The following is a 23,240-nucleotide window of genomic DNA, read 5'->3' as shown; positions in this document are numbered from 1 at the left end:
TCTTGGTTTCATCATTGATGAACATGGCGTTACACCTGATCCAAAGAAAGTCGAAGCTATAAGAAAGTTACCAGCGCCCACTACAGTCCGAGAAGTTCGTGGCTTTATAGGTATGTGTAGTTATTACAGGAGATTTATACCGAACTTCTCTAAGATTGCGGAACCATTGATTGACTTAACCAGAAAATATGCAAGGTTCAAATGGACACCATGTTGCCAAAAAGCGTTTGATTTTATTAAAGAAAGTTTAACGGTAGTGCCTTCACTAGCATATCCAGATACTAATAAGCCGTACATCCTGTACACCGATGCCAGCGACAATTGTATTGGAGCGTGCCTTACTCAAAAGACAGATGAAGGAGAAGATAAGCCAATATATTACTTATCACACAAGCTGAGTAAAACTCAAGAAAAGTGGTCAACCATAGAAAAGGAGGCATTCGCAATCCATTACGCCCTTCAGAAGTTAGACCATTATTTACACGGTGCTCAGTTTAGTATAAGAACAGACCATAAGCCGCTCAAGTATATCTTAGAATCTCCAATGCAAAATAAGAAAAATTCAACTATGGGCATTAAGTACTGCAGGATATAACTGTAAGGTAGAGTACATAGAAGGAAGATTTAACTGCTGTGCAGATCTCTTATCCAGATTACCGACATTCAACCTCGAGTGTGAAGAGGAAGAACAATCAGAGCATGATGAACTAGATGATAAGGACAATTTCTTTGAAGTAAACGTACTTAACTCCAATGCCTTTTCGCCTAAGCGATTAGCCAGATGTGAAGTTAAACAACACGACGAATTGGTCAAACCCTTTATTGATCTACCAGAAGAAATCAACATCAAAGAAAGTCAACAACACGATGAGCAGATTAAGAAACTGAAGAATCGGTTAAATAAAGGAACAGCAACGGCAAACGAAGAGAAGAAGTTTTTGGAAATTGATGGTTTAATGTACTATCTTTCAGATGGAGACTCAGAAGGCCCAAAACTTCGCCTGTATGTACCACGTGAGTTAGAACTTTTAGTAGTGCAGCAGTATCATGACGGACTTGGACATATGGGAGTGGACAAAACATATGACGTAATCAGACAAAAGTACTACATACCAAATTTGTACAAAAGGTTATACTCTTATATAGAAGGATGTGTAGTATGCCAAACGAGGAGCAATAAGAAAAATCAACCTCCACTTCAAGAGACAGATATACAACCTTTTCCAATGGCTAAAGTAGGACTTGATCTATCAGGACCATATCCAACATCCTTGTCGGGAAACAAGTACATAGTTTCTTTTATTGACATTTACTCTGGTTGGCCAGAAGCTTTTCCCGTTCCTGATAAGTCAGCTGACAACATAGTACACCTTATCTTAGAAGAAATATATCCAAGATATGGCTGTCCTCTTCAAATCCTCACAGACAACGGAACAGAAAATGTGAATAAGAAAGTGGAAGAAACTTTAAAAGAATTGAATATCAACCATATCAAAACATCTTATTACAGCCCTCAAGGTAATGGTAAAGTAGAGAGATTTCATAGAACTCTTCATGACGTGATGGCTAAGAAAACAACAGACAACGCTCAAACATGGGATATTCATCTTAATCAGACGTTGGCAGCCATTCGTTTCCATCCTAACGATTCGTCAAAGTTTTCCCCATATTACCTTATGTACAACAGAGATGTCGTATTACCTCTTGATACGTTGATGAAACCTCGAAGGAGATATGCGGGAGAAGATCAACACAAGATCGCCCTTCAAGAACAACATAAAGCTTTCCTGCTAGTACATCGTAATATGAAGGAAGCCAAGAAGAAACAGAAAGCTCAGGCCGATAAGAGAAGCAAAGATGAAAATTTTCAGGTAGGTGACCCTGTCTACCTTAAGAACAACAGAAGACAAAATAAGTTAGATAAAAAGTGGCTACCATATTATCGAATCATAGAGCAGAAAGGACCAGTTAGTTTCGTGGTGAGAGATCAATTGACTGGATTAACCACCAAATGCCATGCGCGACAATTAAGACTGGCAGACATTTCGCACTGGCCCCTTTCACAAACTACTGAAGATGGTGGAAGAACTCTAAGGAAGACTAACTATGTGGTGCCACCAGAAGATGAATCGTCGTCAGAAAATGAAGACATGCAACCAGAACCACTTGAAAGATCTATACAGTCCAAACAATGGGAAAGAGAAGGATCTTCAGACGAAGAGGATATTCCCCTAACAGAACTTCAAAGACGTATAAGAGCTAAGAAGATCATGGATGATGAGCAGTATAAACACGAGAATGATCAGACCGTAGATTCAGAATCGGATGAGACCCATGAGTCAAAACAATGTGATGAAAATAGTGGTCAAGACTATGAAATACCCTTAGATAATCCAAATGTACCCTTAGATGAAAATATGGAAATAGATGAAATAGTCCCTAAAGTAGGTCGAGGCTTCAAACCAATTCCTAAACCGCGTAAACTAATCCCTAAGCCCCGTAAGGAAAATAGCAAACAAAGGCATACTGAGGATTGTTTGGCTATTATGAAGCAATTACTCAATTTAGTAGGATAAATAAGTTAAATTTATCGTACATGTATAGTGTAGATGTAAATAATCTTGAATAAGCTTAGCTTTGTATATATTGCACGCTTTTAAAAAGGTATGACAGGATGACCCCCTGTGACATAAAACATGTATTGAGATACGCCGACTAGTAAACGCGGACTCAGCACCTCGGTTATTTGTATGTATATGCGGAGTTAAAGAGACTTAACATATACTCGAAATACATGAAACAGCGACTAAGTAAAGAAACTGTAAGACTAATTTTTGTAAGTGATTTAAGATAATTCGTAAAAACAATCAAATTTTGCGATCAACATCTTGAGTTTGGGACAAGGTTGCTCAGGTTTTCATGGTTTAATGTCTTATGACTAAAGATATTAAAATTGTCCCTATGAATGCACTAATGGCGGAATTGCCAGTAATTAATTTGCAACCCATGAAATCCTTGTCTTGGGTGGGAAGCCCCTGGTTTTATGTGTGTTTAACTTTGGCAGTAACAATAACGATAGGACTTTGTATTAAGAAACGTAAAACTATTAAAAAGTGGGTGGTATATGCTGTAGTGGTTGCTGGACAGGTTGTCGAAAAAGGGGTAGTGACGGAGATAAGAAAGGTTCTTCCAAAGACACTGTATTTTGTTGTGTGAATCCAAAGAAATGTACCCTAGTGACATTATTGAACTTGAACCAATCCCGAAAGACACTAGGATCCAAGAGAAACCCCGACGGAGCGGAAGAATCGCAACTCGCAAATTGACCGGTAACACGGGGACAATTTCGACTAAACTAGCAAAACAATTTCTTGGAGAGGAGAAAAATGAAGACTATTCATGGACCAAATACTATCGACCGGACCCAGAGCTGGCACGTAAATACCTGGAAGAGAAGGCCGCGATATCTACGCAACAGAGGAACGCAGGAGACGCTCCGCGAGAAGTCGCCTCGCCATACGCGCCGACCCTCTATCCACGGGTGCCGATGATGGATGAATAATTAAGCTACAGCCGCGAAGAAGTTGTGTATTCCTTATGAAAGGATTGTGAAATTTAGCGAAAATTAAAAAATGTGAAATGTGTTAAAGTAGAAATGTGCGTTATCTTGTGCTAATGTAAATCTTGTATTTGTTGATTCACTCTGGAGAAATTCAGGAAGAAACCGATGGACTTCGAACTTATGACGCGAACCTCGCCCCTAGGAAGGAAGAGATATTTTTGTGAACTTATAAGCATGCACTGACTTTGTATATATATATGTGACATCAAGCTTAGCCATACTTAGTATTACTTTGATGATGAATTACGATTATATTCAACTATGGTTATTTCATCTTGGTCATTATTATCATACTTTTTTCATTATTGTTTTCATGATTGTAATGCGATATAATCAAGCTATATGATTTTATGAACATGTATACATCCTGGTTATAGATTTGTTTTTATAGATGAATGGTGTTCCAAGCCGGAGGTGGAAACATGTCACTTGTTACTATCTCTTAACATAGATGTTCTGACTGGTATGTCACTAGGAAGTTCGTCTGATCAAGGGTAGATCAAGGACGCTTTCCTATTCCGGGCGCCAGGCATGAGAAATCTCCCTTCGGGATATTTCTTTTGTTTGGGGGACGTATGTAAACAGATAGCCATGCTATGACCTTGAATTGCTAGTATTACATAATGGTCACTATGATATTTATGTGTACCTAGATGCTGCGCACTGAATGGTGTTAATAATAATTGACAGAATGAACTCTGTGACTCTTGTAGCAATGCGTAGTATTCCTAAATGATGTTATGAAACCAGGTCATAATACGGGCAGAATAATATCCAAATTGAGAGTTTAACAACATGTGACCTATTTGGCGATTCTGTGTCTGCAACGAATGCTCTATTATTCTATATTGAGTCATGTATTGTGTATTCTATATATTAATCTTTGTAACCTTTTATGCCGTGTATGAATGAACGTATTGTGAGTAAGTGATGCCTCATACTAGGTGGGGGGGGGGCTCCGAGACCCAGGACTCGGAGACCCACATCCTGCATCCAGACTCTTTGATTGGCAGTTTTGACGGTTTTGTTACTTTATTTAGGAATAAAATATTAATCTTAATTTTGAACACTAAATGTTCACTCATGATCGTCGTAAATGGGCCGAACTAGTCAAAACTGTCCATCATAAGTAAAACCTTATATATACCCATATGAAATGAGATTGTGCAGACTCCTGATTTGGGCTGCTTTAGATTGTTGTAATCTTAACTATACGATCACGCTTAATAAAACCGCTTGAGAAAGAAATACTGGACTTGTCATCCATAAGCTTGAGCTGACCCTCAATAGGATCCTGTAAGACAGAAGGCTTACAGTATTTACCACTTACTATTTTTACCAAACATAAGGATTTACTAGTTATCGATAATTTGCTTTTACACATTTATTGTAATCATTGTCTTTAAACATCTACCTGGTATTTTGCATTAATGAAGCTGACAAAAGTCAACCAATGACATTTCTAACCATTGATTGTATTTTTTCATCGGGATTTCAGACAATTTTCTTTTCTCTCATTTCATATTATGTGCTTGAACAGAATATGTTTCACTCCTATTTAAATTGCTGGATTTTCTATCATTCAAATTATACTTTTTAATACTGATTCCTGCTGTTTTAAAGTCAATTGGCTGTTGACATAAAAGAGGCGCTTTACCATCCACTCAAAGTTTGATTGACAGGTTCAGCTAGTTAGCCGATGTCCGATGTCGTTTGTGGTATTTGTACACACTCTAGTCGGGAAAAAATATATGCTTACTACAACATCACAGCGTCATTTATAGGTGATTTGGAATTTGTTCCATGAAGTCATATTATTTTATATATTGTATAAAACATGTTGATACATTGTGTGTTTCCCTATTGTACCGGTACGGAAACATCATAGACAAACTTTATTGGCAGTCTCCATTTAAGACTGACTTATTATTTTGTATATTGAAAAACAATCCAATTTCGATTATAAGTAATACAATGTATACAGTGTATTTCGCCACATATCATTCTCATATCAAAACGATATGAATACAATCATTCAAGACTACAATCAGGGAGGGCTTAAGATGATTGATTACATGGAATTTATGTTAGCACTTAAATCAACTTGGATAAGAAGACCTTATTCCTCGCCTAAATGGTTACATATTTTTGAAGCTGAAATGAATACTCGTGTTAGCAGCTTATGGTCAAGTGGTACTGAATATACTCTAAAAATATGTAAATTAATACATAATTGTTTCTGGAAAGAAATACTCCTGAGCTAGACCAAGATAACTGATTGCCAGATAACTATAAAATAATTCATTCCATTTAAACATATATGGCATAATCCATGAATTAAACTAAAAAAGGCATTCTTATTTTTAAAACAATATTTTAATAATGGCATGATTTTTATTATTGACCTTTTTCATCCAAATGGTAATTTCGTAACTTATGAAACGATTATTAACTCAAAGGTAAAAACAAATTATGTTGACTATGTAGGACTGAGGAATGCAATTTTTGAATATATAGGGACATGTAATATGAAACAAGTAAAACAAAATATTCAGCCATATATACCAATGCCCCTAAAAGTGTTGTACAAAAGTAAATCAAAGTACTGAAAGTACTGAAAAGCGCTAAGTCGGGAAGAAAGTGTTAAAAATATATGGATTGATATGAAAATACATGTAAAGAATCATATTGTTCGTTATTGAGAAAAATGCACTGAATTCAGAATTCTGAAATGATGTAGAATTTGGAAATGTCTCAGTTATAAAATGCATAATTTTTTGAATGATTAATGCATGCTGTCGTGTTACAGTGATAACAAAATGCTGATGACTTTTTAAAAAATCATAATAAAAGCATTTCGCAATAAATGTTAGTGTATCTTTATTTTTGAAGCATAGAATGATTTATCCATTTGACTGTAAAGTCAAATTTTCCAATTTACAATATAACAATCTGCCTTAAGGCACGTTTAAAAAATGCTTGATTTTAAAATTTTAGCAATTTCTGGAAATTGAGATCATTTGTAGTATTTTTATAATGATATTGTTTGTTAGTTTTAAACAGATTTTGCTATTGTTAAGCAGAGCTACAGAGTGCATGCTTCTTGTGAAGTAAATAAAGTAAAATAAGATTGTTGCCAATAACAACGATCAAATGATGATTAATATTCATTTATGTTTATTTGCTAATTTTCATCATTTCTTTGTTTTTACATCTGACAACTTCCAAACAAACAAAAAATTAAAAAATTGATGAACTATAAAAAAATACAGTGGCAAATAACGATGCCAATATTATTGCAAAATAAAAAGCCAAAAAGTTTTGACAGAAGTAAAATAATACTAATCGCATTACAGATCTGCCTTGCAGGGAATGCTACTTTTTCTACAAAATATAAGCCTTGGTATTCGAACAATATTTCCAGCCTCATTTTACAATACACCATGCAAAGACCCCTAATGTATTAAGATTACCTGATGTTAGAATATCAAAATGGAGTCGCTTCTTTTCATTTAAGCATCAACTAGACGGTCTCTTCTGGGGTATATTTTATTTTTTGAGATGAAAAAAAATGTGTAAGATGTCTGACTATTCACGTTTTGTGATAATGCGAGCTAGATCATTTTTTGTGATGTGTGTTGTTTTTTATGGGAAGACGGGTGATAAGTTCTTGGCTTGTGGTCTTGTGCTTTTCAAGCACACGTGTAACTTCGACGTAAACAAAATCTCGTGCCTTGCTGGATGTACCTGTGTTTTTGAAACTAAATTGGAGAAGAAGTTTTGTTTTAAAAAATATCAAAAGGATTTTCGCAGAAGTTTTTAATTGAATTTATAACTTGTATCTAAAGATGCGCATGTATGGTATTGATATATAGTAAACTCTAATACTGCAGTGACATCTGCAATACATACAAGGTTGCCGGAAAGGCCCGAGAAGTTGCCATTGGATGGAAGAACTCTTTTTACCAGCATATCAGAGGTCGTATTAAAGTAAACTCGTAGCCATGTAATAGGGTACGGGTTCTTTTAGAAAAATTGAACTCAGATAGAAAACTTTGAATATATTTTCGACATTTACAAGCAATATTAAATTGGCAATAAGTTTCATTTCATATTTACCAATATAATGGGTACAGTTATCACATAATACTCGAATTCATTTAAATATCTTTATAATTAACTTTATAGATATCTTTAAATAATAGTTATATTTAATTCATAGCAATGTTGAATCTTACACATAACTTTCAATATTTACTGTTACTAAGTGTTTTTATTACTGCGTAATATGTCCATACTGCACATAAATTAAATCATTAATGAAATTTAATTTTCCACATGTTTACTCAGTGTAATAAACACCGGATTCTGAATGGGAGTACAATGTACTTTATTTCGAAAAAATCAATAGGGTTTTTCATATAAGAACAAAATTGACGTAGTACGAACTTCTTTAAATATCAAGCAATTTTAAAAGCATTTATTTGAGATAATTACAGTATTTCTATTTTAGATGGAAAAACACGCCTTTCAATAGGCATTAAACGTTTTCAAAAAAATTCATATGACCCAGAGAAAGGGGGTGGAGGGGTCCCGACCCCCAGAACCCCCCCCCCCCGGATCCGCCAATGATTCTGATATATAATAATGACATTTTAAATGAAACTTATTGTTAATTTAATACTGGTAGAACAAATGCATCTGCATGCATGATAACTTGAAGATAATTACGATCTCTCTACTGCATAGTTGTGATTTTTCCAGAGTACGATTTCATCATGATACGACTTCTCCAGCATCCGCCAGTAGGTGGCGATATATAGGAAACGCGAAAACGAAAGTGGAAGTAGGTTTAGAAATCTGGCGACAAAAAAGCGCTGCAGCTATGCTTAGCGCTTTAAAAAGGATGTAAAGATATGTACAATTTTTTTACTAGAGAAAAGAAAATGCAAGTTACCTCGATAATAAATTGGAGAGAAAAAGGATATGATATTAATTAATAAGACTGGGGAAATACATATGAACTTCCATTTAAAGTTACTCTTGAATCTAAAATCCAATGGATGCAATATCAAATATTACATAGAATTGTTCCTACAAATAATTATCTCTATAAAATGAAGCTTAGTGACTATCCTCTTTGTAGCTTCTGTAAATTAAACATTAAAACAATAAAACATTTATTTACAGTATGCCCTGAAGTTAAGGATATATGGTATATAATTGAAGAGCTGGTCTTAACAAAATATAATGTCTGTTTTGTTTTTTATAAAAGTAGCATACTTTTCGGTAAATACAACAATAATAAATTACAAAGAGTTCAGAACTTATTGATACTTATTATAAAACAATACACTTTTTCCTGTAAATTCAAACCTATCCAAACACGTGACTGTTTTAGTTTAAGTAGCATAATTGCCGATTCCTTATTCAGAAATTCATGCTATTAAAAAACTTCAAATATTTAGAATATGAAAGAGCTTGGATAGCAATTTGTGATTTGCTGTAGGTAGCATATATATTAGCTATTATATAGACTTAAGGATTACGTTTACTCAGGTGCGAAAAAAAATCCACCAATAGGAACGAAAAACGACTTATTCTATATTGTATCCCCACTATTGTGGTGCTATTTTTCATTTTCAAATAACTAGGTCATTGACCTAATTTTTCTGCTAGTGACCTCTGAATCTTTTTTGAAAAAATTGTCAAAATTTGTCAAAATTGTCCACCATTTACAAAGTTTTCTTTTTTTTGTAATCATTAGAAATAATAAAACAATTTGTAGGTTGGGAAATGATAAAATACGAATAGCTTTACTAATTCCATATTTGACTGAATCGTTTAAGCTCATATTTTAAGTTTAATATAGTCCGAATTTCCTCTATCAATTTCCAAAATTGTACCCATTTTTGATCGAGTTTTACAAAAAACTGACTAATAGGAACTCCAAACCATTGATTGCCTAAAACTGTTTTTGTTGTCTGTATTATGTTGAGATTAACATTATATGAGGTCAATGATAAAAATTTCGAGATATTTCTACTTGAATCGATTTTATGAATTTTAAAGATTTTTCCAATCGCGCGCCAGCCAGTGATATAAATTTATAGACGAGTAAATACAACCATACATATGTAAAATGATATGAAAAAACATATAGAAACCTTAGTTTTGCAATTAAATTTCAACAGAAAGTTTTTAGGAGAAAAAAAGAAAATGAAAAAATTAGTCCGAATTTCCTCTGTAATATTAATCTACCTTTGTCGGAGCATATCTTCCTCAAATTAACAAATCATGGATATCAATATCGATATTTGTTAATAACGTTGTTATTTTGTGTTTTTAAAACAATTTTGGACTTCAGATATTGAACTTTGTAAAAATATTTTTTGAAATCTCAAACCCTGAGTAAACGTAATCCTTAAGGAACCAAATATTTATTACAATTGTTACTATAAGTAAAATATACATAGCTGATTTATGTTTGATGTACATAATGTGATTGCCTGACTGTCCTTTTTTTCTCTTTTTTCTTTCTCTATCATATATAACTCTATTGCAAAATATTATGTATATATTGATTTTTTGTTCCGTGTAAAATTGTAAAACGAGTTTAAATAAAATTTTCAAAAAAAAAAATGATTCTGATATAATTGCGCTGATATGAGATGATAAAAAAGGGCATCATATCAGAATCATGTCATGGGTATTATATGAGAATTATATAATTCTTATATGAGAATTATATGATAAGGGCTTCATATCAAAATGATATGATCGCTTATATAATTATAATATAATTATTATATGACAATGATGTACTTTTGACATGATATGAGAATCATATGAATATAATATGTCTGCATACTATGGATTTGCAACGCCAAATATGCTCCACATTTTACACATGTTACACCACGATATTAAATAAGATCCATAGAATGTATGCTATCAACATATTTCACAGGCAAATACATGTAACATAAATGCATCTTAATGTTTTTAGTCTTTAAAATCATTTGTTGATACTCCTCAACTTGCTGTTCTAACCTCCCATCAATTGATCTCGAGAAATTTCATTCGTTTTCCTTTCCAAGCCACTTAAGTTTATCTAATATAATAGCTAGAGAAAAAAACAACACAACAATATTCAGAATTAAAATAAATTTAATTTCTCTAAATTATAACATAAAGATATTTCTATTCTTCTTGTTCTTTGGTGCTTCATTAGTTTTCTGAAAAAGAAACAAATTTTGACATTTAGAAAGGATTATGTGCAGTATGAAATGTATGTCTTTTTTTGGCCCCCCAAATTAAAGTTTTATAAAGAGCTTTAAAAATAAGGTGGACGATAGTTGAAATCAAATTGAAAATAAGTGTGTAAAAGGTTTTCACTACAGCGACGTCATAATGTAGAGATGACATCATGAAGATAGTCTTACTTTGCAAAATTGATGGTTCGTAGCAAAAAATGGATGTTTTCCGACGGTTTTTTGACTGAGAAACATCGAGCGTAGGCTTGCTCAAGTACCATGTTTTAGTATGATGTGTATGATAATATGAATAAGATATATGTTAATCTCGAATGAGTAATGGTGACTAAAATCAAGATTAAAATGATAGGCATCCTCTGTACTATGATTTAAGAAATTTAATTTTTATACGATAGTATTTAAAAATTTGTTTAAATTGGGGGCATATATTTGACCATACTGAATATAGTCCTTTAGATATCAGTTTTTATGATTTGTAAATAAGCACAATTCTAAAGTACACATGTAGCTCCTGAATGCGATGATATGTCAATGTTATTAACCAGATTTTGTGACAATTTGTTGCAAATGAATTTCCCATCCTTTTACACATTTATATTCCATGTAATAATGATTGCTAAATCATTACATTTGCAAGCTTGGAGAGATAGATAGATAGATAGATAGAGAGAGAGAGAGAGAGAGAGAGAGAGAGAGATAGATATTAAATGTCCAACATCAATATCAATTTGACGAAGTAAAGTATTACCCCAAGTTCATTTAGCGCTTCAAGTCTTTCCATCCACTTCTCCCTTTCTGATGTGTTAACTAAAGCATAGGACAAGTTTGGATTTTATCCTGAAATGTTAATGCAACTTTAATATAGCCATACTTAAGACAATGAACATAACTTTTAGAAACAACATTTTAAAAAGCAAAATCATTCATGTGTTGTTAACTATTAAATGAGCTTCCAAATGGTTTAATACCATTCTGAGGAATCTGGAAAGTTTAAATATAAGTATTATCAATACAGTTAAATTTTAGATTAATTTCCATGATATCATATATGTATCATACCAGATTCAGTACAGGACGCAATATCTCTATGAACTTGGGGAGAATGCCAGGATCTTGGAAATATAGTCATACATCTTCAGACTACATCCAGCCAAATCTTAGTACTAAGCTCGTGTACTATAATAGCCATTTGCTGAAAAATATAAAACACAAAATAACATGATGAATATAAACATAGTTTAAATACATTCATATTTAAAAAAAAATACTGACTTTCATACTATAATATTACTGAAAGTTTAGAAGAAATAAATGCCATGCTGCATGTACTTTTTTGAAGATGTGAGCAAATTTTAACTAACCTGTTTTAATTAAAATGTGATAAAATAACACTCATTTATGTTACTGACAGATCATTTCCAACAAATTCTAGTAGGCTACTTGTATTGAGCTAACTCGTTAAAGAAGAAAAAAACAATAAACCTATTTACATTTTACATATTTATAAAATTTATTTATCTTTTTGAAAAGCAAATTATTTTTTTAAATAACATAAAGAAACACAAATAATTTCAATGAATAGTTATACATTATTTCATGCTTGACATGCGACCTGAGATAATCAGTGAGGCATTCCATGTTGATCTTCGACAGCTGAGAGGAAGGCCTACTCGTTGCTTCACATCAGGCTTTGCCGTAGATTTCGGCTACTTTAACTTTGAAAGTTTTAAGTGTTCAGAATGCACTTGATCTTCCATTAATTGACATATATTTTGAGTTGGAGATTGTTTTACAAAAGTGTTCATCTAAATCAAATTTAGTTAGCTATAGCTGCACAGAGCTGTCTCTGTGAGAAATAGGCCTATTATCTAACACGCCTATACATTTTAAATCATAAAAATTGATTATTGTTACATTAAATTTTGTAACTGTATTTCCTCACACGTTTATATAAACACTCCGACTCTCTCCAGAGAATGGAATATAATAGTTTTATAAATATAAATGATGAATGATTCCGATCGTCGATATCTATTCGAATTTTCTTTAAAAAACACAGCAACAGTTTCAAAAGATCAATTGTCAATGTCAATCTACCGTAAGTTGAGTAATTTAATTGCTCGTAAAGGAAAAAGAAAAAGGACTGGTAAATTTTTACCTATGATCTGAAATCATCCTGCAGTTTCTGATCTCTTCTGCGTTCGTGATGCAAAAAATGACGTATACATGTGAACGACAAACTCGACAAACTCGAAGCCGATTCAGGTTTCATTCCGGAATTGTTTACACCTGGCTTAATTTGATTATATGATTAGTAAAACATATATTTTTATCCTATATGCCTTTATCAATAGTGATTTTATTCATGTAACAAAAATATAGGAAGTAAGTAAACTGTATACACTGTTTACCTAGTTTACTTGAAAGCAATAGAAATCAACTCATTAAATAATTATTTAATTCTCTTAAAATTTCAAACAAATTTTTAGATCAAACCAGTAAACATCATGCCGCAATTAATTCGAAGGTATCTCTTATAATTTTCATACATTTCTTTTCGAAATATTTTGATGTAAATCACCATCATATAATTATGATATGAATCTTATATAATTTTGATATGATTTTATTATGATATTACTCTCATATGAAGTAGTTATCATATAATTCAAATCATATCAGAATCATATTATTGGGATTATATAATTCTTATATGAATCAATTTTTATATCATTCATACGTGATTTCGATATGATTCTTATATGAAAAGCACTTCATATCAGAATCATATGTGGCGAAATTGCCAATGCACATTGCTTTTTACAAATAATACGTCTGATGAAATATTTCAGGCGGTACTCGCACACTTTGCTCGCAAAGCTTTACACGCTTGATGTGACCCGCGATTAACGACTTCGTTATAATGATAACAATATTTTTCGTGCAAACGTTTTGCTAAATGTAAAAACTCAACAGTTTAGATTTTTAATTCTAAAATTACAAGTTTTCAATGATAAATGAATAGAAAACAGTTAAATAACTGGATAACTGGAATATGTGTTAGATTATGATTACGATGGCCGACGAGTGGGGTTAAAATCGCATGCCGTCTTCGTGGTCGTTGTGATATGAAATAATTCTCAAAAATTAAAAAAAAAGATATTGATAAAGGAAATTTATTTATTTTACAACTTTATTATAATTATAATATGCTGAACATTTTTATTTGAAAAAATTTAATCATGATTGCACTTGTTTTCGTCAAAGAAAAACGTAATTTACCGTGGATGATTTACAGTCCAAGAGTTACTTCCCCATAGTGATTTGGCGAGAAAAAAGTATATTTTTTAGAAACTACATACCCATACCTATTAAATGAGTATATAGAATATATACCTTACCAGGCATCAATTTTTGATCAATTGTACATCTGATACATGTACCTTAAAAAACATCATAGCATTTGAAATTACTTACAGCGATGTCATTTTTCATTCCTTGTATACTTGATGGATATAACGAATTACGCTTATAAAGAAGAACAATCACCCGTCACAGGCACTTCGTTACATGTATTAGCGTGATTTGTTACGTGAATATATGCCAGTAAATCAAGGTGAAAAAAATCCGACACATTACTACTTTAATCTACATGTTCTGGCATGAAATTATAAACAGTAAAAGTTAGATTTTTTTCCGACAACCCATGCTTATAATTTATTAATTTTGATTTGTCAGGCAAGCTTTTTTGAAGAGCAATTTCTTATTTCTGCTTCGGACATCTTCCAGAAGTGTGAACTAGAAAGATTTCTTTATTAAAACATGACCCTTTTCATTATTATCCTAAATACTATGCCCCAATTGTATCTCATAACGCATCAGCGATAAAAGAAGAAAAGAAAAGTGTATATGGGCCACCTGAAAAACATTTCATTGTACTATTCTATTTTAGTTTTTAAATATTTTCCCCACGTATTTCAAAGTTTAACATTAAACCGCTCTTCTGGCCACAGTATTCTTATAGGGTCACACTTTGAAGTATTTAGATCCGCCCTTTCTAAGAATGCTTGACAAGTTTATGTAGTTGTAGCATTGTAGTTCTTGTGAAAAAATATTTTAAAACATTTTCGCTATACATTTCTATGTAGAACGTTGAACCCTTCTTGGGATACAAATATATTCTTTGCATTGTAATTTAAGAAATTGTAACAATGCAGTTCTTTTTAAACCTTATTTTTATATATTTCTACGTTTAAATTTGGAATTCGACATAAGTGAAGGAGTAACAATTTTAAAAATCTAGAATTTAAATTATTGATGGTGATTGCACAACTATCTAACGAATGGTAGCATTTTCGAGACTTGGAATTTTTACTAATCTCTTTAGTACCCTTGGAAGGATTCTTCAATATATTCATACCGAAAGAATCTGAGGCCCCCTTTCTGGCAGTTATTGCCCCTGAAAGTATTTAAATGTATAAAAACTCACTTTCAACTTTTTAATTATTTGTCATAGAGACTTCGGACCACTTGGGATGGAAGCGTCTACGTTAGCCAATTAGCATGGCATAAAGATCAATGATCAAGGTTATTTTGAAACATGTTTATTAATGAGTTTTCAGATCTCTTTTCTTTAGGGTTGTACAGAAAATATTTTTCATGGATGTTGTAGGACATCTTGAGGCATTTCAAAATATAAATCTTTAGTCCCTACCTTGTAACAATTATTGAGTTATTACCCCTATTGTACAAAAATCTTGTTATTGCCTCTTCTCATAAACCATTAGAGGTAGAGACTTCAAACTTTTTCCAGTGTCTTTAGTACTCTTAGAGGGCTCCCAAGTTTATCATAACAAAAGGGTCTGAGTCCCCCTTCTAGCAATTATTGCCCCTGAAAGTTTTTTTAAGTTTGTTAAAAACACCTACAACTTTTCTACCTTATATCGCAGGGCCATCAAACTACTTTAAACTAAATGTTGACCTTTACCAGTCAATATGACATAAGGTCAAAGGTCAAGGTAATGCATATTTATGTTTTTGACTTTTCTTTCTAAAGTAATGCAGAGAAAATGTTTTATTATATTGCAACAAAACAAAAAAAATAATGAGGTGAAAAGAGAACAATTAGTCTATTAGTTTTTTTTTAGGTCTTTATACCTATCAGGCGAAAAACCTTATATTCTTTGGTTTTTTTTTTTGGTTTTTTTTTTAGATCTTTCCACCTTCAGGTGAAAGACGTTTTGTATTCTTATGGTTTTTTTATTATTATAATTAGTATGTGTTTCTTCTCTTTTTTTTTCAGGGACAGCTTTTTTATTTCATGGGATGTTGAAACATTTTTTTCTTTATGTTATGTTACTAAATGACCATTTGTTTCATAATTCCCCGAACTTACATGTACAAAGTTATTGCCCGTGTGTAAAAAAAGGCTTGTTATCGCTATAAATACAAAACCATAAAAGATAGAGATCATTGTAACTTTTACCAGTCTTCAGTACTCTTGGGGGGTTATTCAATCTATTCATACCGAAAGGATCTGAGCTCCCCTTCTAGTAGATATTAAACGCCTACCTTAGCCGAACAAAATGACAATGTCAAAGGTCAAGGTCATTAGAAAATCCGTTTATGAATGGGTTTTTAGATCTTTTTTTGTTTATGCTGATAGAGAAAATTGTTTCATGGATGTAGTAGGATATCTTAAGTCATTTTAAAAATATGACTCCTTGGCCCCTACCTTTAAATAATTACAGAGTTATTGTCCCTATTGTACGAAAAGCTAGTTATCGTTACTCCTCTGAAACCATAAGAGATAGAAACTTGGAACTTTTAGCAATGTCTTTAGTACACTTAAAGGGTTCTTCAAACTATACTACTGTAAGGATCGGAGGCCCTCTTCTAGTAGTTATTGCCCCTGAAAGTATTGGAATTTCTATAAAATCACTTCCTTCTTTTTATTGCTCACACTAGAGACTTTGGACGACTTGGAATAGAAGCGTCTACCTTGGCCAAACAAAATGACATAAAGGTCAAAGGTCAAGGTAAAAAAAAAATCATATTTAAGTATTGACTTAAGGATGACGTTTACTCAAAATGAAAAAAAATTCCACTGATGATAATTAAAATCCATCTATTGTGTGTTATAGACCTTTTATTGTATTGTTATTTTTCACTTTCAAAAAAGTAGGTCAATGACCTACTTTTTGAGTTAATGGCCATTAAATATTTTTGGAAAATTAAAGGAAAATCCCTTAAAATTTTACACTATGATTGAGATTTTTTTAATTGTGAAAAAAATATAGATTGCTCAACACTTTTAAAAATGAAATACAGTTTATGAATGGCAATGACACTAAATAGATACAAAGCATTAAGTTTTCGTTCACAATTTTTATAAATATTCCAGTCCAAATTTCCTCTATCACTTTTAACATTCCTACTCATTTTTGATCCAATTTTACAAAAAATTTAATGATGATAATACAAAAACATTTATGGTAGGAAACTACTTATATTGCTCTTATTTTGTTGGTGTATAATTTATATGAGGTCAATGATCAACATTTTGAGATATGGTATTTTTTATCGCTTTTATGCATTTTTCAATATTTTTGAAATTCGTGCGATACGATTATTTTAATGAATAAGTGAGATAAACCAATCAGAAAATATGCATAATTATGTAGACTAAGATATAAAATTTTAACTATTAATTTTAGAGTACTGCAAAAAATGTTTTAGCGGAAAACAAAATCTGCAAAATTTAGTCCGAATTTCCTCTGTTTGGCTAAAAGTCTATTTTTGTTTGAGCCTAGTTCCATAATATAGTAGAAATATCGAATTTTATGTCAATAATAATTCATTTCACAAATAATTTTTATGTTTAGAACAAATTTTACTCATGACATTGAACTTTATAACAATCCAAATTTGAGAACCCAAACCCTGAGTAAACAACACCCTTAAGTTTGAGTTTTTTCTCAAATATTTTAGTTTTTTCTCGAATTTGAGAAAACTCAAATCTCTGTATGTACAAAAAAGTCTTGGTCGTGTTTTTAACTCAATTTGAGAAAAAAAACTTGAGTTACCTTTATATCAGGCTCTGATTTCGCCAAAAATGCAATCATCCGTAATTAACGTAGATTCTAAATTGTTAAAATTGTGACCGCCGGACCAATACTGGCTCCGATTTACACAATAAACTTAAGGTTTTTTTCTAAGTTTAATCTCAAATCCTGAAAATTTACTCAGCTGTGATTTTTCTCAAATTGCGTTTCACAAAACAAACTTAGTCAATTCTCAGCTGAGGTGACTTTTTTAAATAGCTGAGTCAAAATTGTTCATGGTCTAAAGTAGCTCCTTATAACTTCTATAATAATTCTTTTTATTAATTCTCAATAAAAACAATTATCTGCTTATGTTTTTAACAGAGAAAAATCGGATTAAAACAACAAGAGTCATAAAATGTAAACCAGTCATGAAATTTACACGTTGTTATGCTAAATATAGACTACATTTGTACATAACAACATGATCTAAGATAATATATAGCAAGCAAAAAACCGCATTAATTACATTATATTTACCTTAAAATCACTAAAAAGAACTACTGTGCAGTTAATTCCATTTAAATTAAACAAATGAATTAGTTACCTTTGTTTACATTTTTGTCAAGGGAGATACACTGTAACTCCGCTAAAAAAAATTTTTTTAATGAAAAAATAGTTATCAAACCTACATGAAATATTGTATATACGCTTATTATTGAGTGGAATTTATCTAAGAAATGAACATTAGAGACAATACTTAAGTCTGCTATGGATGTAACTTAAGTTTTTTCTCAAATTGAGTAAAACACGCGCCTAAGATTTTTTTGTGAAATAGACAGATTTGAGATTTCTCAAATTTTAGAAAAAGCTCAAATATTTGAGATAAAAAACTTCGACTTAGGTCTGATTTTTGACTTAGGTGTTTTTGTGAAACGGAGCCAGACGTAAGTCAAATTTCATATATGAATATGTCGTAGGCCTAAACATCATTGGTAAAGTATTTAATTCTTTGTAATGTTTATTTCTTAGATCTATTTCACTCAATAATCAGCGTAAATGCAATATTTCATGGAGCATTGAAAAATATTTTTCAATCAACAAAATAACTTTTGTGCAGTTATCTCCCCTGATAAAAATGCAAACAAAGGGACCTAATTCATTTGTTTGTGTTAAATGGAATAACTGCAGTGATTCTACTTTCTAATGAATTTAAGGTAACCATGATGAAATTAATATGTTCTGGTTTGCTATATAATATTTAAGATCATGTATATATGTTATCTATATTTAGCATGACAAAGTGTACATTTCATGACTGATTGACATTTTATGATTCTCGTTGATTTCGTTTGATTTTTCTCTATTTAAAACATAAGCAGATAATTGTTCTTATTGCGAATAAATATAAAAGTCGAAGAAGAGTTATAATGATCCTCTTCTGACAATGAAAAATCTTGTTTATTTTGAAAAATGCAATAATTATTTAAGATAAATCTCAGCTGAGTAAATTCTCAGGATTTGAGATTAAACTTCAGTATAAACTTAGTGGGTTTTTTTTTAAATCGGAGCTAGTATTGGTCCAGCGGTCACAATTTCACCAATTTAGAATCTACGTTAATAACGGGTGATTGCAAAGTAATCTCACAAATTGTAACATTGTTTTATTGAAAAGATGTTCAAACATGTTTCTATATATTTCTATGTTAAACCAGTATTAGTCCGTGGGTCACGATTTTATAACGATTTAGAATTTTATTTCATGTACAAGCTCTTTTGCAAATAATGGGATTTCCGATGAAGTAGTTTTTAAGAACAAATATTTCAAGACACATGCACCTTATTTTCACTGTTTTACAAATACATGTTTATCCTTTTTTAAAAGGATTGTGCCCTATTTTCCAACAATTTATAAGAATCCATTTTATATGGAGACGCTTTGTACTGAGTTTGTTACAGTTGGTCAATTATTCTAAAAATTTACAGACAGACGGACGGACAGCAGGTGGTCAGAAAAGCTCACATTAACCTTCGGTTCAGATGAGCCAAAATATAAGTGAACTAAACTAACATCGGCCATGTCTGTTTGAATACGTTTTGTGAATTGTCACTGTTATAAACAATCTTGCAAATTAAAAGTACATTATGAATTAGAAGAACACACAAACACAAGAAATGTAACAAGGAAAGCGCACAAGCGATGTGTTTAAATGCTAACAATAGGTTCGTGGGTTTTAAGGGTTGGATTTCATGCATTGACCTAAAGAAAGAGTGTGGTTGTGAGTTACATTTTGTTGAATTCAAATAACAAAATCGAGAAAAACCCCTACCAAAATTATCATTTCAATACACTTCCTATGACGATTTATCTGAATCGCCCTGTTGGATAATAGTTACCGTAGTATCGAACAATTACTCTGTATCAACGAATATTCTAAAAATAGTTCATTGTAGACAATGGAGAGATAAATTATTGGGTGAGTTTGATTTTTTGCAAAATTACGCAAACTGTGTATTCGTATCAAAGCGTCGCTAACTTTATACCAATATTAAACACCGCAAAACTTTGAACCCCGCAAAAAATCAAACCTGAGCTCAAAATACCAAGACCGCGATTCACATATTGACCCCCCCCCCCCCCAAAGGGTTTCAATTTCTAGTAGACAGAGGGTTCAAAATTTTATGGATTTGATATATTAAAACATTCTCTCCATTCCAATTCCCATTGAAAGAGTTTCTATTTTAAACCCCATTTCCGATGTTAATGGAGATCAGAACTGACTTCCATATATTTGAAAAATTATATTTTGAACCCTCTATCATATTAGAATTGCTAATAGTAGGTGGTATAACATTTCGCAGCTATGATATTTTTAGCCCCTCACGAAAGGGAATTTAAAAAATAATCAAAGTGAATTTAACATTTCTGAGCAGTCGTAATTGAAATTGTAAACCCTATCTCTCATTGGGAACGGAAAGTAAGAGGGGAGGGGGTCAATAATTCGCAGCCATAATATTTTGAACAGTCTGTTTATTTGCAAAAGAAATACATGTAGGGGTTTATTATTTTGCAGCCATAAGTTTTTGAAACTCCTTTTAAATCGCAAGAAAAATCAGAGGAGATCAAAATTTTGCAAGGATGACATTTTAAACCCTCTTTCTAATTCAAATAAAAAATAGAGAGATTAAATGTTTTGGAGACATCTTACTCTTAACCCCTTATCCGATGGGAATTTAAGATAGCGGGGGATGGGGAGGGGATTAATATTTCGCAGCATTTATAATTTGAACCCGGTTTCCATAGGGTTTAAAATAAAAGGATGGTTCAATATATTTTGAGGCCCCTCTCTCTAATTGGTATTGAAAAAAATGAAAGGGTATGCGTATTCCATGGGCATAATATTTTTAACCATATCTTTAATACAAATAAAACCAGGAGGGGTGATTAATATTATGCAGCAGTAATAGGTTTAACCTCCTCTACAATGGGTACTTAAGTGAGCGATAAACAATTTTGAATCTATGATATTTGAAAAGTATCTTCCAATAGCTATAGAAATTTAGAGGGATGGTTCAAATTTCCGCAGCTATAAAATTCTTATCTTTATTCAGAACGGAAAAAATAGGCGTTTAATATTTTGAAACTCTCTCTAATAGCAAAAAATACTCATCGGGGGTTCAAAATTTTCTTGTGGATAGTATTTCAAAACCGTTTGCTAAAAGCAAAGGTTCAAAATTGAACAAAAAATACCTGGGTATGAGTTGTTTCCCCCTCTTCTTCTTGCTTTACAAGCGTGAATCTGAATGGATCATCAAAACTTACACCGATCACGTAGTTAACAATGCCGTCAATTAGTGTGCTTTTACCCGAACCAATTTCTCCAACAAGCATTATCGTCTTTTCGTCTTCTCTGATATGGTCACCTGTCATTTAAAATTATATTTGTTAGTATCAATAATCTTAGAATATATCGTTTAAAAAGTCTAAAAAGTTGTTTGAAAAACATGTTTAAATAAAACCAAAGATTTACCACCAAGACAAAGCTTTTTTATTTTTGCAGATTCATTTCTGGCCTCCTTTATTTCTTCTGCATTAAGTTTAAATATAGAGGGGTTCCCTCTGCGAACACATTCAGAAGATTCAAGTAAATGTATTGCTAGAGACTGTGGTGTTTGTATATTATAATTTGCTGGTCCGTAGCTTCCTTCTTGATCTTCATATACTCCTCGAATTTGAAATACATATTCTGTATTTGCCATTAATCCAGTTATGATAATTTCACTTTGTTCGCCATCTGTTTCAGCAAATTTCCATTTATCGCCTCCATTTTTTCGTTTGTAGCGAATTTGGTAATAATCGACTTGCCTTTTGCATTTTGACCAACATAAATCAACAGCATCTGATTTAATTTTCGCAACTGTTGGTATTCCTGGTGTCTATAATAATTGAAATTATGACGGGTAAAGTTTTACATAAGAGCTTATTTTTTTTTTCCAGGAAATAATTACTTTTAAATTATCAATTTCATGTGAGTTCAACATCTGATTTGAATTGATTTCTGTATGCTGAAAAAACTCTGAAGAACATTGTTTGTTTTATATTTTTAATTTGAATCTAATACAAAACATGCGCAATGCAAACTACAACTAATATAAACACTTTATCATTAGGCAATAGCCAACTCCATGCCTTTCCTTTTAATACTTGTTATATATGTGAAATACCTACTAGAGAATATCACTCATGATTTCAGTTTCATTAAATAATGAAATGGCATTGTATAAAAAATATATATTATACTTACGCTGTTTTCTTTAATTTCTTCTTCGTTGGAATTTTCGTTGATGCTTACTTCAGGTGACCTTAAAAATGTAGAACTTTACCTTAAGGATTACGTTTACTCAGGGGCGAAAACAATTTACTTATAGGAACGAAAAACTACTTGTTGTACGTTGTAGCCCTCACAGGATGAATCTCTGCCATTCAGTTAACTGAAATGTGACTGATCGGTAACTGAAAGGTGACTGAATGGCATAGCTGTGCCATTCAGTCACCTTTCCAGACCATTCAGTTAACATTCAGTTAACTGAATGGCAGAGGTTCATCCTTTGCCTGTTATTGTAGAGTTGTTTATCACTTTCAAATAACTATGCCAATAACCTACTTTGTATGTTAGTCATCTCTAAATGTTTATTGATTGTTTATTGAAAAATTTGTCAAAACTCCCCACCTCTTCAAAGTTTTTCTTTATTTTGCAATGAGTAGAAAAAATAAAACATTTTGTTGGTTGGAAAATG

At 31.9% G+C, this 23,240-nt stretch overlaps 1 protein-coding gene across 1 annotated transcript in view; it reads right to left on the bottom strand.

Moving 5' to 3' along the window:
• LOC128183356 (uncharacterized) overlaps positions 1-22,373 on the bottom strand; it is an 81,862-nt gene extending 59,489 nt beyond the window's left edge. The window contains exons 1-2 of the mRNA XM_052852336.1: positions 21,974-22,373; positions 21,694-21,866 (exon numbers count right to left, since the gene is read on the bottom strand). Of these exons, the coding sequence (XP_052708296.1) occupies positions 21,694-21,866; positions 21,974-22,202 (402 nt within the window). The 5' untranslated portion in view covers positions 22,203-22,373. The remainder of the gene's footprint in view (positions 1-21,693; positions 21,867-21,973) is intronic.
• Positions 22,374-23,240: the final 867 nt, after the last annotated feature.

This window comes from Crassostrea angulata, chromosome 5 (genome assembly GCF_025612915.1).
Source record: "Crassostrea angulata isolate pt1a10 chromosome 5, ASM2561291v2, whole genome shotgun sequence".
Classification (NCBI taxonomy): Eukaryota; Metazoa; Mollusca; class Bivalvia; order Ostreida; family Ostreidae; genus Magallana; species Magallana angulata.
This window is presented reverse-complemented; position numbering and strand designations above follow the sequence as displayed.